Consider the following 15,464-nt stretch of genomic DNA (forward strand, 5'->3'; position numbering starts at 1 on the left):
GGATTCATGGGGGGGGAATTGGATTTCGTGCCACACGGTGCCGCAGACAATGAGCTCTCAGAAGCAGCCCTGGTGCAATGGGTTGTACTTTTTCTCTTTCTTGCATCCCTGGACCCGTTTCAATGGGTTGCTCTTTTCCAAGCTGCCTGTAAATCCACCCTGGGGGCTGCTGGGTGTGGACATCTGCTTATTTTCCTTACAGTTCCTTTTTGCAGCCCTGGTTTCTGCTGAGCCCCGGGGTCCCGTCCAAACCGGGCATGCTCAGGCTCCCACTCCCCCATCGCTGGAGTGGCAACAGAGGCAAATGTTTATCCAGAGATTCCGAGGGATTAGGGATTAATTAAAGAAAAATAGCAGCAATGTTTTAAAGAGCTTTTAATTGTCAGTGAAGCGGCCTGAAAGCAGCAGCGTCTGCCAAGGCCAATTTGCAGTTGTGGCCCTGCCTGCTTGGGTAATTGTTTTCAACTTTTGCTTTTAAGGGACTGACTCATGGCAAGGGAGGTTTCCAGCCCTGGATCTTCTGTCTGTTCCATTCTCAGCAGCTTGGGGCTCCTTTTCCCCTTCCCCCAGCTTCCTTCCTGTCCTTTGCCAGGAGGATACCGATGTGAACAGCAATCTCACCAACATTCATTTCCCCTCTCTCCTGAGTGACCCGGGGAGAAGGTGGAGACCCGCTGGGCTGACCGGTGTTGTGCAATCTGGTTTAGGAATAGAAGAGTAGATGGGAAAGGCACGGGTTCTCCCATCCCCCTTACCCTGCTGCAGTTGCAAGAATTCAGTGGAGTGTGTCTTGAACCCAGTGAACCACCCGCAAAATCACCCTGTAGCAATCCCCGGCTACCGAGAACTTTATGGACATTGGCTGTGAGTCATCTGCATAGACTTCATAGCCATAAGTTAGGGACCTTTCACTCCTCGAACCACCGGCTGTAAGCATAGCCTCTGCTAGAACAATCTTGGCTAACTGGTAGCCCTAGGGCATACATAGGTCCTGTAAGCTGCCCTGGGCTGGACAATTTGACAGCCTGGCATTCAATCCAGGAGAGACGCTGCTGATGTAGTCGGACCCCAATACTCCCCGTATAAATATGCCCTGACGGAGAATTCATTCCTCGCTCCATATATTCAACAGTAACTTTCCTGTTCAACACACCACGAAGAGGCATGGATAACGCATGTGGTTTTGGGGAGACAGTCTGGCTGGCCTATTCCAGGGCATCTCAGAGCGGGCAGTTGGCCACTCCAGCATCTTTCTCCCAGCTTCCTGGTTACTACGGGGCCATCTCCAGCTAGCGAGTCAGAACATGCAGCCTCCTGTGTGCAGTAACTGCCAGTGTTTCGAGGAGAGCTGGCCCTGGTAACTGCTGGGGACCTCCCGAATCCTGGGGCCTCCCAGCACCAGCAGGGTTTCAAGTGGAGGCAGTTTGCGCAGTCCCGTGCAAAGGCACGCACTCCCTTGTTTTCATGTTCACAGTAAGACCTGGAGCCAACCTGCCCAGAAGACTGGGACCCACTTTTTTCCAAGGCGCCCTCTGATTTGGGGTGCATCGGTTTCTGGGTGTCCAGTTGGAGTCCCCTAGGCCCTGATTCTCAGAGCTGCTGAGCACCCACGGCTCCCACCGCCTTCAAGCAGAGCTGCTCTGGCCACTCCGAGTTGTCTCAGGTCGAGCACCCAGACACTGAGGCAGCCCAAATCCCAGGCCGCTTTATGAAACGTGGCCCCAAGCCTGGGAGCTTGCCCGTGGCCATCGAGGGGGAGGGGATCCAGAAGTAGATCGCAAGCCTGGCCTCCCCCTGTGGCTGGCGTGAAGCTTCCCTCGTTACCCCGTGTTCCTCCCCCACGCGCCCCAACGGGAGGTGGCTGCAGCTCACCGGGCCCTGCTCTGTGTTTTGCGGACAGCATGCGGCGCAGATGGAGCAGAAGCAGAACGATACGGAGAATAAGAAGGTGCACGGGGACGTGGTGAAGTACGGCAGCGTCATCCAGGTATGGGCCGCGAGCACTCCCCTCCCTTGGGCTCAGCATTGCCGGCAGCTCTGGGCTATAGCTCACGGCATGGCCTCTTATCTCCTCCCTGGATGTCCAGGGATAGGGTCTGAAGCAACCTACACAGCTGCCTGATTGCTTCTCCTGTGAACTCAAGAGTTCGTTTTAGTAGGAGCATCTAGGCAATAGCTAATGGAGGGTGTTTCATTGCAGTGTAGACCCAGTAAACCATCAGTATCCAGATTCAGTCCCCAGCTGGGGTGTAGCTAAAGACTGGTCCATTCCCAGCCAGAGACTGGACAGCTTTCTGCCTGTTCGATGTGAAGGGGTTTGGGTGGCTGGTGGTGAATTGCTAAGACCCTGCAGGCTGTGGGTTAGCGGATGGGCGCACCAGGATGTGACATAGCACTGGAGTAAATTCTCACCCATCGGTGGGCTCCATTGAAGGGGCAGCTGGAAACGCACCCCTTGGAACGCAGGGGGCCCTATGCAGTGCTATGGCTTCTGTAACAGCAGCCCGGCCCGGTCTGCTTGTGCAGGAAGTGAGGGTGCAGGCGAGTATTAGCAGGCAAGTAAAACACTTGCTTTGGCGTACAGCCTTGGCCCTGCACCCACGGGACCCTGTGATTGTTTGTCACCTGGCAGTTACCTTTGTTTGAGGGCTGCTGCTGGCAGGTTAGATTTTGGCGTACAACTACTCAACTCCATGAGACCTGAAAGCCTCGGGCCACCCCGTAACTTGGGCCTTGGGGTAATGCACAGAACCAAGGCAGCAAGCCAGGCTGGAGGACCAGGCAAAAGCCAAAGGCAGTGTGGGCAGACCAGGCCTTCCTCGTGCAGTGTCCCTTGTGGTGGAGAAGAGACAGGGCTCTGCAGTAGTGGATAGAAAGGAGGAGGCTTCTGTGAGTCTCTCTCGCTCCCAGCCTGTGCTTCCTGGCGTCACCATGCAGGGGCTCCCTAATTCCCCGCCTGGCCTAAGGTGCTGTAGAGGGGACTGGGGATGCCACTGTGTTTGGCTTTCCAGCTTCTCCACATGAAGAGTAACAAGTACCTGACAGTGAACAAACGTCTCCCCGCCCTGCTGGAGAAGAACGCCATGAGGGTGACGCTGGATGCGACGGGCAACGAGGGCTCCTGGCTCTTCATCCAGCCCTTCTGGAAACTGAGGAGCAACGGGGATAATGTGAGTATGGTGGGGAGGCGGAAACCGAGGTGGGAAGGCTCCGGGGTTGGGGGGTCGTACTCGGTGATCAGTGTGGCAGCTGGGGAAACTGAGGCAGTAAGGGTTAAGTGGCCTGCCCAAGGTGAGTGGCAGAGCCAGGGATAGAATCCAGGAGTCCTGACTCCTGGTCTCCAGCCCTGACCACTAGGCCATGCTCCCTCCTGCTGCTTCAGCTCAGGTCCACTACAGGATGGATTGGGGGGTAGTGGAGCAATTCAGTGTCCTCTAGGATTCAGGGGCTCAACTGTCACTCTCAAGCAGATGAGGGTGGAGCAGAGGGGACACACCCTGTTTCTCAGCCCGCCCCCCAAAGGCCAGCCTGTTCGTGCAACAATGCTGATGGCGCATTCCCAGATAGGGAGAGTCTCTTTTCTGCATCCTGGTTGCAGATCCCAGTGAGTAGAGAGAGGCTCTCAGAATAAAGGTGATGGGGGCTGGTGGAGGATCCTGAGGGCGGCAGGACCATGCTCAGGGGCAAGACTTCCACATCAGCAACCACGAAAGAGACATGCAGGCAGCGTGCCCAGGGCTCATCCCTCTGCAGAGTCCCCATGTTCATGCTCTCACCCCCCCTCTCTCTAATTCTCCTCCCCAGGTAGTCGTGGGAGACAAAGTGATCCTGAACCCTGTGAACGCCGGGCAGCCACTGCATGCCAGCAACTACGAGCTTGCCGACAATGCCGGCTGCAAAGAGGTACCAAGAACAGGGAGGAGGGAAGGGTTCGAGTCCACTGTAGGGATTCTGTGGGAGGGCTAGTAGTCACGATGCTCGTGTCTGGATCTGAACTTCTTTAGCGCTTGTTTGGAACCAATCTGTTTTGTTTCAGGCCCGTCACTAGCATCTCAATCTCTCTGTCTTTTTTCCCAGGTGAACTCGGTCAATTGCAACACCAGCTGGAAAATCAACCTGTTCATGCAGTTCCGGGACCACATGGAGGAAGTGCTGAAAGGGGTAATGAACGAGCATCCGTTCTTCATGCCAGAGCTGCTGGATAGGGATTCCGTTGTGCTAGGTGCTGTACAAACACGGCGAGAGAGACAGCCCAGCCCCTGTGACTATCAATCTGAATTTTCTTTGCCAGTCTGTACCAACACAGGGTACAGAAGCTCTGCTTCTTCAAGAGGAAAAACCTGCACTTTCACCCATCACGCCACCTAGTGAAGTGGGGGGAGGAAATGGTAAGGGGCAGTAGGGCGTCTGGATGCAATTGCCCTGCTGAGCATGCCACCGGTATGGCTGCCTGAATCCCAAAGACTCTCTGCAGGACGACAGCCCTGCCCAAAGGCGGTTGAGCTTGATTGGCCCATGAGTGCATGTATTATCTCTGAAGCTTAGGGAAGGGGTGTCCACGGAACCAGCAGATCGAAAGGTGCCATCCCTGTGCGTGTGTCTTGTGAGTACCTCCCTCGTAACCTCCTCTCTGTGTCCCTGGTTGGCAGGGGGATGTGGTGAGGCTGTTCCATGCCGAGCAGGAGAAGTTTCTCACCTGCGACGAGTACAAGGCCAAAATCCACGTCTTCCTCCGTACCACCCTGAGGCAATCTGCCACATCTGCCACCAGCTCCAATGCACTGTGGGAAGTCGAGGTGAGCACCAGGGGTAGCACGGTTGCAGAAGAGCGTGTCGGCGCTCTCTAGTGGCTGGTGTGCACAGAGGATAACAGCCTACTACTGCAGACAGCTGATGGCAGCTCAGGTGGTAGAGGAGAGGGGTGTGTTTTTTGGTGCAGACGGTCCCAGCTTCCAGCCCTGCTGGTGACCCACGCCGGGGTAGCATGAGGCTGGAGTCTGACAGGTGACTCTGCGGTTTGCTGAGTTCATGCTTTCGTAGTGGATGCTTTGACAGACTGAATGGCTGTTTCTGTACGTTTCGGGCCTAGACACTCTGCCTGAGCTGCTCGTCAAACGCTGCCCCTTAGCAACGCAGCCATAGCCCGGTGGCTGCAGCACTGCCCACTGAAAAGGGGCGGTTAATCGCTGCACAGAGCTAACAATAGGCCCAGAGCAGAGCCCGGGATGTACTCCGTGACCTCCAAGAGGGTTCAAATTGTTCCTGTCGCCTGCTGGAAGCCATGTCCGCCCTGGGGTGTCCCCGACACATCCACCGCACCTGACCCACCTCAGAGCTATTCTAGGTACTTAGGCTCTGAGCACCTCACTCCCTTTCATGCATTTCCCCTCACAGCGCCCCTGCAAGGCAGGGCAGGGCGGTTATCCCCAGTTTACAGGCGGGAAACTGAGGCACAGAGAGGCTAAGTGACTTCCCAAGGTCTGTAGTGGAGCAGGGAATTCAGCGTGGTCTCCCAGGTCCCAGGCTAGCACCCTAAACCCTGGATCCTCCTTTCTCTCCCCGCGTGCCTTTCAGGTGGTCCATCACGATCCCTGCCGAGGTGGAGCCGGGCATTGGAACGGCCTGTACCGCTTCAAGCATCTCGCCACTGGGAACTACCTGGCCGCAGAGGTAAGAGCGGCAGAGGGGGCTGGATGGAGACGGCCGGCTCCTGCTGCCATCGAGGTCTTGCAATCCCTTGCAAAGGGGCTGCAATCTTGCCTGTAATGCAGAGCAGCGACTGCTCTCCGCAGGGCCACATTCTGCATGGGGGCCCTGCATATTTTCCTTGGGGTGGAAACTGACCTTAATCTAGTTTATAGGGAGCTTTGAGAATCTTTTGCCTGGGAGGCTCATTGCCCGTGCTGATGGGAGGGTCTGCAGCTCCCTTCCAGTTCCTCCTTGCTTATAGGAGGCAGAGACGCCAAGACTTGGGCCTGGGGCCATGAACAACATTGCTGTTTGCCCATTTGCCATGCTAGGATATGCCCAGCAAAAAGCCCCCAGAGCTGGCACGCACTTGTCAAACTTGCTCTTCACGTTCTCCCTTTCCGCTTGGCCTGCGGCACGCACAGCCCAGCAGGCTGAGCTGTCCTTTATTTGCTCATCCTGGGCCAAGCTCTACAGTCAATCCTTTCACCACAACCCCGTTGCTCTGACAAAAAGGAATTTGGCCAGCCATGCTTAACTCTTTTTTTTCTGACTCCTGACCAAATTCAGCTCTTGCTCGCCTTCTAGGGCATTTGCAGATTTCAGGGCCAGAATGATCAGATCTACTCCAGTGGTTTTCAACTTTTTAAACTTTGTGGACCACTGAAAAATTTCAAATGGAGGTGCCGACCCCTTTGGAAATCTAAGACAGAGTCTGTGGATCCCCAGGGTTCCATGGACCACAGGTTGAAAACCACCGACCTAGTCTGACCTCCTCCATAACACAGGCCAGAAAACGTCATCCACCCATTCCTGCCTTGAGCCCACATTGTGCGGTGAAGGCTAGAACCTATATTTTAGAGCGAGACATCCAAGAAAGACTTATCTGGCATGTCTCCGTTGAGTCAGTGGAAGAAAGAGCAGGTGACAAACCTCCTTGCTTGGAATTTGAAAGGGTCAGAGTCAACGGCCCAACTTGCGTGTTTATGTTGTTATTTATTTAATATTTCTTTCACTTTGTAGGAAAACCCAAGTTACAAAGGAGATGCCGCCGATCCCAAGTCTGCATCCATGGTGAGCTTTGAGATGTGTTCTGCTTGGCTAGTGGCTGAGCGGCTGCTGCTCTCTGGGCCTGGAAGTAATTTCCTTGCTCGTCCACTTAGACTCTCTGACTGGCTGTTGAGAACACAGGGAATCGGCACCGTAACAGAACGGGCCATTGGCCCAGCTAGGGAGGGAGCAGGTGCAGTTAGATTCAGGGAAACCACAGCAGCTGGTGCTCAGGGTGACACTGGAGCGGCATCGTGCTCTGGTGGATGTGATGCTCCTGGCAGTACTGGAAGGCTGCCTTGCTCAGTGTACCTGTTCTATGAGGCATCTCCATGTAGCACACTGGCCAAGTGTCCCGAGTGCACCCCCGGCAGGTGTTCGTACATCTGGTTGGAATCGAATGGCCTGGAGGGTTCGCACAGCCCAGAGCGCGCTGGAAGGGCATACAGATGAGGTGGAGGTAGAAGAGAGACGACTTCCTAGCCCTGTGGCAGAGGGGTTCTTTTACCCTGTTTACCAAGTGTCTTCGGGAAGGTGGAGTTGGTCCTGTAGGTCCACTGGTGCATGCCACCCCTCTTCTCATGTGTTTTCATGCTGCAAGACCCCAGCCCAGGTTCTTGGGAGCTTCTGCTGTGTCTCGAGACTGACCCGCCTTCCCCCTAGAGTACGCATGCATGCGGGAGCTTGGTACCGCATCCAACCGCTTGGTACCACACTCCATAGCTGCTTCCCTTGCTGCAGGGCGGGACCATTCGCTCCAGCCGGAGGAAAACGGGGGAGAAGATCAAATACCGGCTGGTGGCCGTGCCCCACGGGAATGACATTGCCTCCCTCTTTGAGTTGGACCCTACCACGCTGCAGAAGACGGATTCCTTTGTCCCTCGGTATGCGGGAACGCCTGGGCCCACTGTGAAACCTCACCGGTTCAGTCGGCTTCATGGCCTGGTGGGAATTCAGAGCTAGTTCGCCAGTTGGGCGCAGTCTCATGGAGGTTGGGCTGCTTTAGAAGGGGGGAGGATTTGGGGTCAAGGAAGGGAACATGGAGTAGCAGTCACACAACCTGAAAGCCTAGCACTGAAACCTGGTCCACTCTTGCAAGGGGGGACCTCTAAGGAAAAGTGTAAGTGGCCCTGTTCTCTCCAAGTCAGTGCTGAGCCAGCACGCTGGTGGGAGCTGCGTGGCTGGAGTTGCTGTGTGTTGGAAAACCAGTAGCGCAACCATGGGGTCCTGGCCCAATTCCCGCTTGGGTGACTGTGTCGACTCCCCTAATTCCCCTGCAGGAACTGGTGCAGAATGACCGTCGTGTCCCACCCCAGAGGTGGCTGCATTTCAGCACGGGGAGGTTTTGACGTGATTCCCACCTGCGCATCTGGAAAGTGCTTCCGGGCCTTTCTGGATGGAAAGCGCGATAGGAACACGGAACCTTCATTGTACCGATTTCAGGAACTCCTACGTGAGGCTGCGCCACCTCTGTACGAACACTTGGATCCAGAGCACTGACGTGCCCATTGACATCGATGAAGAGAGACCCATTCGTCTCATGGTACGTCCCATGCTTGGTCACAGCTTGGCTGCAGGGTCTAATGAGCTCTTAGAATTCAGAGTTCATGTCCCTGTAGGTTCTTGAGCATCATCAGGAGGACCAAAGCAACCTAGAACCCGACCAAAGCAACCTAGAACCCAGCCAAAACAACCTAGAACCCAACTCATCTGTCCAGTGCAATAGCTGATAGTAGCCACGAGGTAGGGATGGGGTCGGGTGGCTCATTCATCCCACCATGGTTGGAGTACCGGTGCTGTGATGGTGGTGGTAAATAGCAGTGCGGAAGGGAGGGGTTGTACCCGGAGCCCAGCGTTGAAGTGGGTGAAGTGTTGAGAAAGGTGTCCATGTGTGTCTGACCCTGCGGCAGATGCGGTCGCTGGAGCTGAAGCGGGTTTTGGTGAGGGGTGACACGGGGTTCTCTCTTTCAGCTCGGCACCTGCCCCACCAAGGAGGACAAAGAAGCTTTCGCCATTGTCTCTGTGCCAGTGTCAGAAATCCGGGACCTGGATTTTGCCAACGATGCCAGCTCCATGCTGGCCAACGTGGTGGAGAAGATGAACGAGGGCTTCATCAGCCAGAATGACCGCAGGTAACAAACCCAACCATGCTCCTGACCATTGGCCAAGCAAAGCCAGGCCCACGCTCAACGCGAAGGCATCTCTCTGCCTGTCTGTAACACGGTGACTTTTGAACATTGCATTTGATGAGTCTCAGGGAGCATCCGAGGCTCCAGTGTGCTGAGCCCTGTGGATTTTGGTGAAACCCAGGAAAGCCTGATATCCACTCAGATCACAGTTTTGTCATGCCAGATATAGGGGTGAGGCCGTCGCCTTCCAGATGCCTGTGGGAGGTGAACAGAGTCACTCTGGGTGCAGGGGTGAGGCAGTGAGCACCAAGTTGGGGGTAGACTTAGGGTGCCAGAGATCTTCCTCTGCCTGCAGTACCAAATGGACACTCTGGGGGCCTGACTTGGTGGAAGTCAGTTAGGTGGGTCCTCCAGGCAGGCTCCCTAGTCTCCATTCCAACTGAGATCACCCCCAGCCAGGCATCTCCGCCCCCAACACTGGCCAGGCCTCTCGCCCTCAGCTGATCTTATCACCCCTACTGTGGCCAGGCCTCCCCCTTCCCCACCCCCAGTATCCTGACCAAATGGTCACTAGGGATGTGGGGGTGTAAAGGGCCTGGCTGGATATCCAGCCTACAATAAGCAAGGAAGCATGCAGTCCTACTGCTAGAATGCAGCATGTCCTCCGATGCAGGGGGCAGCAGGACAGAGTCCGTGGGCCGGGCCATATCTCTGTTACTCATGGCACAGCATGGCTCTCGGCCTAGAGCATTGTGCCAGCACCATCGTGCTTCCCTGCCAGTGGCCTGATTACAAGCCTGCTCCTCCCCAGGGACGCAGCAAGGAAATCCGATTGCGTGTGTCGGGCCCCTCCTTTGCAACAAGAGAAATAAATGAGGAGCTGGGAGGTGGCCCTGAGATAGCGCCAGGTTAGTTAGTCGTGGTGTTATTTATAGGCGGGTGGGTTCTTGGCATTTCCTAAGCAAAACACAGCGATACGGTGACGCAGATAGACTAAGCCACTTCCCCTTTGCCACCCCTCCACCAGAAGACAAGCTGAGTCCCTTGGGCTACGGTGCGCCAGAGACTTGCCTGAAGGGCTTTGTCTTGTGGAAGAGAACCAGGGTTCTGACCACTCATGATGATCAAACTCTTGACTGTTCACAAGTGTGAGGATATTAGTCCTGTTGTCCAAGCCAAATTCTTTATGTACTTTTAGTTTGAATACACATGAGAACATAAGAACGGCCAGACTGGGTCAGACCAAAGGTCCATCTAGCCCAGTAACCTGTCTGCCAACAGTGGCCAATGCCAGGTGCCCCAGAGGGAATGAACAGAACAGGTAATGATCAAGGGATCCATCCTCTGTCGCCTATTCCCAGCTTCTGGCAGTCAAAGGCTAGGGACACCCAAAGCATGAGGTTGCATCTATGACCATCTTGGTTAATAGCCATTGATGGACCTATCCTCCAGGAACTTATCTAATTCTTTTTCTGATTCTACACAATTATAAGGGGTCTAAACCCTCATGCTTCAGGGCATAAACCAAGCTCTAAGAGGTCAGGGAATAAATTCCCCATGGACATTATGGGGGTCAAATTCTCTCCTGCACAGAGGCCCGATACATGTTCTACATACTGCATAAGTTCCTCAAAACCCAACTTGGGTCTCATTAGTTTTGTATGAACCACCCAACATTGGGGGTTGGTTTGGAGACTAGGAGCGGTTCTAGGCTGCTCTCTGGTTATTAACCCTCCCATTGCTGAGGTCCCAGGTGGCATGGATGCACCCGCTGCCAATAATGATGTTGCGTGCTGCCCGCTTTGCAGGTTTGTGATCCAGCTGCTGGAGGACCTGGTGTTTTTCGTCAGCGACGTTCCCAACAACGGGCAGAATGTGTTGGACATCATGGTGACCAAACCCAACCGGGAGAGGCAGAAACTCATGCGGGAGCAGAACATCCTGAAACAGGTGAGCAGGATGGGAGAGGAGGGACACACAGGGACAAGGATTTGGGTTTGAACCAAAGTGATTCAGCCACTGAACCCTCACTGAGCCGTGGGGAAAACGTGGGCTGGGGAACGGGAATTTGGGGACAGGCTGGTCAGAGAGAGACTGGAGAATTGTGGACTGTGCGTCTGTGAAGCCAGCTTGTATTCTTCAGGGGCATTTTTATAGAGTTATTGTTAGAAGCTATACATAGTTGGGGGTGAGGGGCAAATTTGGTCAATTGAAAGGTCATTAAAATAAGGGGCTCTTAGAAATTGACCAGAGGACAGGCATACTTGGTGCTGGTGTCATGAAAGCTGTCCTCTTCCATCTCGGATGCCGATCAGTCCTGACCTGCAGCTCCCCACGGCTATCAGTCTGTGCCCCACAGGCAGCTCTGCTGACACTCATCAAACGAGACCTGCAGCCCCTGCTCTTATTCCAGCCTTGGGTTCCTTTTGAGCCCAGTGAAATGTAGGGTGCTTTATTTGAGGTCACAAAATCTCCACGCAGGCCTTACGTGAGACGGTCCAATTCATTCTGCTTGTGATCAGAGTTGAGGCCTCCAGAGGGGACCCACTGCATCCCTTGAACTACCATGGACGGCCTTGAGTTAGCAGCAGGGGTGGTTTAACCAGGCTCTGCCTGCAGGCCTCCCTTATCTCACCTGCTAGGGAACGAGCACCATAGAAATACCTGTAACTAAACAGAGAGGACTCAGCTGCAGCGCTGAACGCAGATTTGCGGAGGGCAGCTTGGAATCTGACTCCCTCCGGCTTCCCCCTTTTGTGTTCGATTAGATCTTCGGGATCCTGAAAGCTCCGTTCAAGGAAAAGGGAGGGGAAGGCCCCCTGGTGCGGCTGGAGGAGCTGTCGGATCAGAAGAACGCTCCCTATCAGTACATGTTCCGCCTCTGCTACCGGGTGCTGCGGCACTCCCAGGATGACTATCGCAAGAACCAGGTGGGTCCGTGTGGCAGGGCGGCCGGGTCGTCCTGGCCAGAGCTCCTGGCCCCACGTGATACACTGTCATCTGTATTGCGGAACACCTTGAGGCCCTAATCAGGGATCATGGCACCGTTGTGCTAGGCACTGTACGTTCATATCACAAAAAGGGAGCAAGCCATCTCCGTCTGCTCTCCAGGAACGCACATGCACGTGTTGCTGATTTGGCTAGCAGGCTGTGGGCTTTAGGACTCCCGTGCACTCCAGCTGCTCTAGCAGAATCTCCCATACGGATAATTCCCTGTCTTCCCACTGGAGTTGTCAGCTACTTGGGCCATGAAGTGACAGAGTTTCCAGGCCCCTGGCCTCCTCACCACACGCCAGCTCTGCTGTCCCCAAGGCAGGCAGGAACCTTGTCCTCTCTCTCCGGAGCTTGGATCTTCCTCTTGGCCACCATTTAACACTGACGCTGATGGGGAAGCCCTGGGCGGGGATCCTTCTCTCCACAGCTGGCCAGACAGCGAGCAGGGCTTATGGGGGGAAGCCCTTGAAGGAGATAGGTGTCGGAAGCAGAGAGTGGCCCTGAGGGCAGCAGCAGGACCTGGGTGGAGGGTGGGACCCGAGCCCACACCCAACCATAATCAGCCAGTGGGGAACCTGGATATCTTCCCCAGAGGTTGGGTCTGCGGGCACTGGGTCTCTGCATTGGACAGGCACCTCAGTTGGTGTCAGAGCACAGATTCCAGATGTCGCTCACCCTACTTGTCCCTCATGCTGGGGGTGTATTTTGCGGTCACCATTGGCACCCAGTACTAGCCCTGGCCCCTGCTAACTGCTCTGCCCCTGCCCCCACCTGATCTCTGCCCCGCTCTTCCAGGAACATATCGCCAAGCAGTTCGGCATGATGCAGTCCCAGATCGGCTACGACATCCTGGCAGAGGACACCATCACCGCCCTCCTGCACAACAACCGCAAGCTGCTGGAGAAGCACATCACCAAGACCGAGGTGGAGACCTTCGTCAGCCTGGTGCGCAAGAACCGGGAGCCCAGGTGCGTGCCGTGCAACCTGGCTGCTGTCTCGCAGTCTGTGCACTGAGCGATGGACCCCGGTGCACTGGTGTTTGAAGACTGTCGTGTCCAACCAGCTGAATATTGCTGTGTTGCAGCCGTAAAGGTTGCTGGCCAGCAGAGGGACTGTGCTGGTGAAGGGGGCGGTATGTTTGGGGTTTCGAGAGCAGGGACTAGCAGTGCCCTGGAGAGGGAGTCACGCAGGGAACAGGAGGAATCCAGAGGCTGGGGTAGTGGAGAAAGTAGCAGGCCTTGCAAAGGCCTGGAGGGATCGGAGAGGCTAACGGAGCCCTGCGGGGGCAGAACTGCAGAGGCCAGGAGTATCAGAGGAGTGGAAGCACCTTCCAGGGTGTTCGTGGTGTAAGAGGGCAGATATCTCCCAGGAGGATCGCAGTGGCTGGCAGTGCCCCGCTGGGTGGCTCATGCTGTCAGGGGATGGGACATCGGATGCTGCAGATCTTGGCGCGGTAAAAGCAGAACTGCGCCATACGAGAGCAGAGTCGTGGGGCCTGGGGAGGTGGAGACTCAGACAGAGGGCAGGCGCCCTCTAACGTGGAGCATCAGCTGAAGGCTAGATTGGGCTGAGCCTGCTGCTCGAGCAGGAGGACCCTCCCAGGTGTGAATGCCAGAACAGGATTTCTCACCAGTTGGGAGCATGCGCTCTTCAAGCCTCAAAGACCTATCCTGGTGTGCCAGGCCAACAGCTCCATAAGGTCTGCAACCCCGGTCCAGGTTCATGGGAAGACAATAGCTGAGAGAGAGAGGCCAGAGCATCCACTGGGGCGCCCTTCCCCTTCAAGCCAGCCCCCCGCCCCATCTGACCGTGAGTTGTGGCTCTCTTGTGCTCGCCCCAGGTTCTTAGATTACCTCTCGGACCTGTGTGTGTCCAACCACATCGCCATCCCTGTCACCCAGGAGCTGATCTGCAAGTGCGTGCTGGACCCCAAGAACAGCGACATCCTGATTAAAACGGAGTGAGTATCCCAGGGGCCGCTTGGCCCTGAGTGCTGGGCCCTTCCCCACGCCCCCCCGTGCGGGACTGTAGCATTGTGTGTGGAGTGGGGAGAGTCATGGGAATACCCTCCCCCTCCTCACCCCGGTCAATCCATAGGGTGGTATGAGGCTTCAGGGCCATCTTACCGCATCCCATCAATCTTCAGGGCCAGCGCCTCAGTTGGTGGAAATTGGCATTGCTCCATTGATTTCAAGGGGGTAGAGAAAGGTTGGTCTAGTGATTAAGGCCCTGGCCAGGGACTCAGGAGGTTTGGGTTCAATTCCTTGGGCACATCATTGACTCGCTCTGTGCCCCAATTCCCCATCTGTCCAGTGGGATAATACCCCCTTTCTGGTGAGGAAGGATGGGCTAGGATACTCACCCAGGCTCAATTCCCTGCTCTTCCACCGACTCCCTGGGTGACCTTGGGTAAGTCACTTAATCTACCCTGTGCCTCAGTTGCCCTTCTGTAGCATGGAGAGAATAGCCCTGCCCAGCCTCACAGCAGGGTTGTGAGGGTGAACCCATTAGAGATGGTGAGGCGCTCAGATACTACTGTGATAGGGCCAACATCTAGAGGGATGGATCTGGACCATTGTTACGGGGAGCCTCCTGAAATTAGTGCCTAAGACACAGTATGAAATATCGGCTTTCTTCAGCTTGCCCACGCCACAGTTCCCAGCATCTGGGCCCAGCATCAGTCTGGGACAGGTGGATTCTCTGGGCTCAGCCTTCTGCTCCCTTGGGTCCGCTCCCTGATCAGCAGTCTAGGAGAGGATCTTCCCAGCGCAACGAGTTTTCTTTCCTTTGTGGTTATTCCTCTGCCCTGTGTGAGATGGGAGGTAGCGTAGTCAAATGGTCAGAGCCCAGGCCTGGGGAGTCTGAAATCCTGACTCCTTATGTGACTTTGGGCGAGTCCCGTTACCTCGCCGTGCCTCGGTTTCCCCATCCGTACAATGGGGAGTAAGGACCCCTGTTGAACGTGGCGGTGTGATTGTAGGCTGAGGCCAGTAAAGGAGATGTCCCAGACCCACGAATACCTGAGCATCGAGTACTCCGAGGAGGAGGTCTGGCTGACCTGGAGTGACAAGAACAACGACTCCCAAGAGAAAAGCATCCGGCAGCTGGCACAGGAGGCGCGGGCGGGCAACGCTCATGATGAGAACGTCCTGAGTTACTACAGGTAACGCCATGTGGCCTCCCCGACCCTCCTGGGTGTCCGATGGGGACAACGTGAGGATTGGACAGTAAATCCCACCCCTGGCTGAGCTGGACTTTTCGGGGGAGTTCACCAGGGACTGGAACTCCGCATCAAGGGAACCGATGCTGGGCTCTGTGAGTGCTGTCCCTGCCCTTGGCATGTCTCCACATGCTCAGCCACTCCTGGGCCAGCCCAGTTCCCCACCCCCCCGGGCACTGGGATGAGCCAGGGAGGTGACCGTCCGGCCGATCTCCCTGTCTGGCAGTGGGGGACGTAACCCACCTGCTCCGCTAATGTGAAGGCGAGCATGCTCTGAAGGAGCCCTGCTGAGGGGGTGTGCCCATGGGACACTGGCTGGGTGCGGGTGAAGGGGAAACAGAAGAGGAGCATGTTTGTGGGGGCCCCCCCTCACTCAGCCAGCC

At 55.7% G+C, this 15,464-nt stretch overlaps 1 protein-coding gene across 3 annotated transcripts in view; it reads left to right on the forward strand.

Annotated features, from left to right (window-relative positions):
* Positions 1–15,464, forward strand: part of ITPR3 (inositol 1,4,5-trisphosphate receptor type 3) — an 81,545-nt gene that overhangs the window by 30,674 nt on the left and 35,407 nt on the right. For 2 of the 3 annotated variants that reach the window (XR_012155855.1, XM_073320289.1), the window contains exons 4-19: positions 1,901–1,987; positions 3,012–3,170; positions 3,805–3,903; positions 4,078–4,161; positions 4,650–4,796; positions 5,575–5,670; positions 6,712–6,762; positions 7,480–7,622; positions 8,182–8,281; positions 8,710–8,870; positions 10,066–10,188; positions 10,676–10,817; positions 11,636–11,797; positions 12,657–12,829; positions 13,702–13,821; positions 14,842–15,024. Coding sequence is in view for 2 of the 3 variants with exons in the window: in XM_073320289.1 (XP_073176390.1) it covers positions 1,901–1,987; positions 3,012–3,170; positions 3,805–3,903; positions 4,078–4,161; positions 4,650–4,796; positions 5,575–5,670; positions 6,712–6,762; positions 7,480–7,622; positions 8,182–8,281; positions 8,710–8,870; positions 10,066–10,188; positions 10,676–10,817; positions 11,636–11,797; positions 12,657–12,829; positions 13,702–13,821; positions 14,842–15,024 (2,030 nt within the window). In the remaining variant the exon portion in view is untranslated. The remainder of the gene's footprint in view (positions 1–1,900; positions 1,988–3,011; positions 3,171–3,804; positions 3,904–4,077; positions 4,162–4,649; positions 4,797–5,574; positions 5,671–6,711; positions 6,763–7,479; positions 7,623–8,181; positions 8,282–8,709; positions 8,871–10,065; positions 10,189–10,675; positions 10,818–11,635; positions 11,798–12,656; positions 12,830–13,701; positions 13,822–14,841; positions 15,025–15,464) is intronic. The other variant, XM_073320290.1, reaches the window with a different exon arrangement.

The sequence above is a fragment of the Lepidochelys kempii genome, chromosome 21 (genome assembly GCF_965140265.1).
Source record: "Lepidochelys kempii isolate rLepKem1 chromosome 21, rLepKem1.hap2, whole genome shotgun sequence".
NCBI classification, from domain to species: domain Eukaryota; kingdom Metazoa; phylum Chordata; order Testudines; family Cheloniidae; genus Lepidochelys; species Lepidochelys kempii.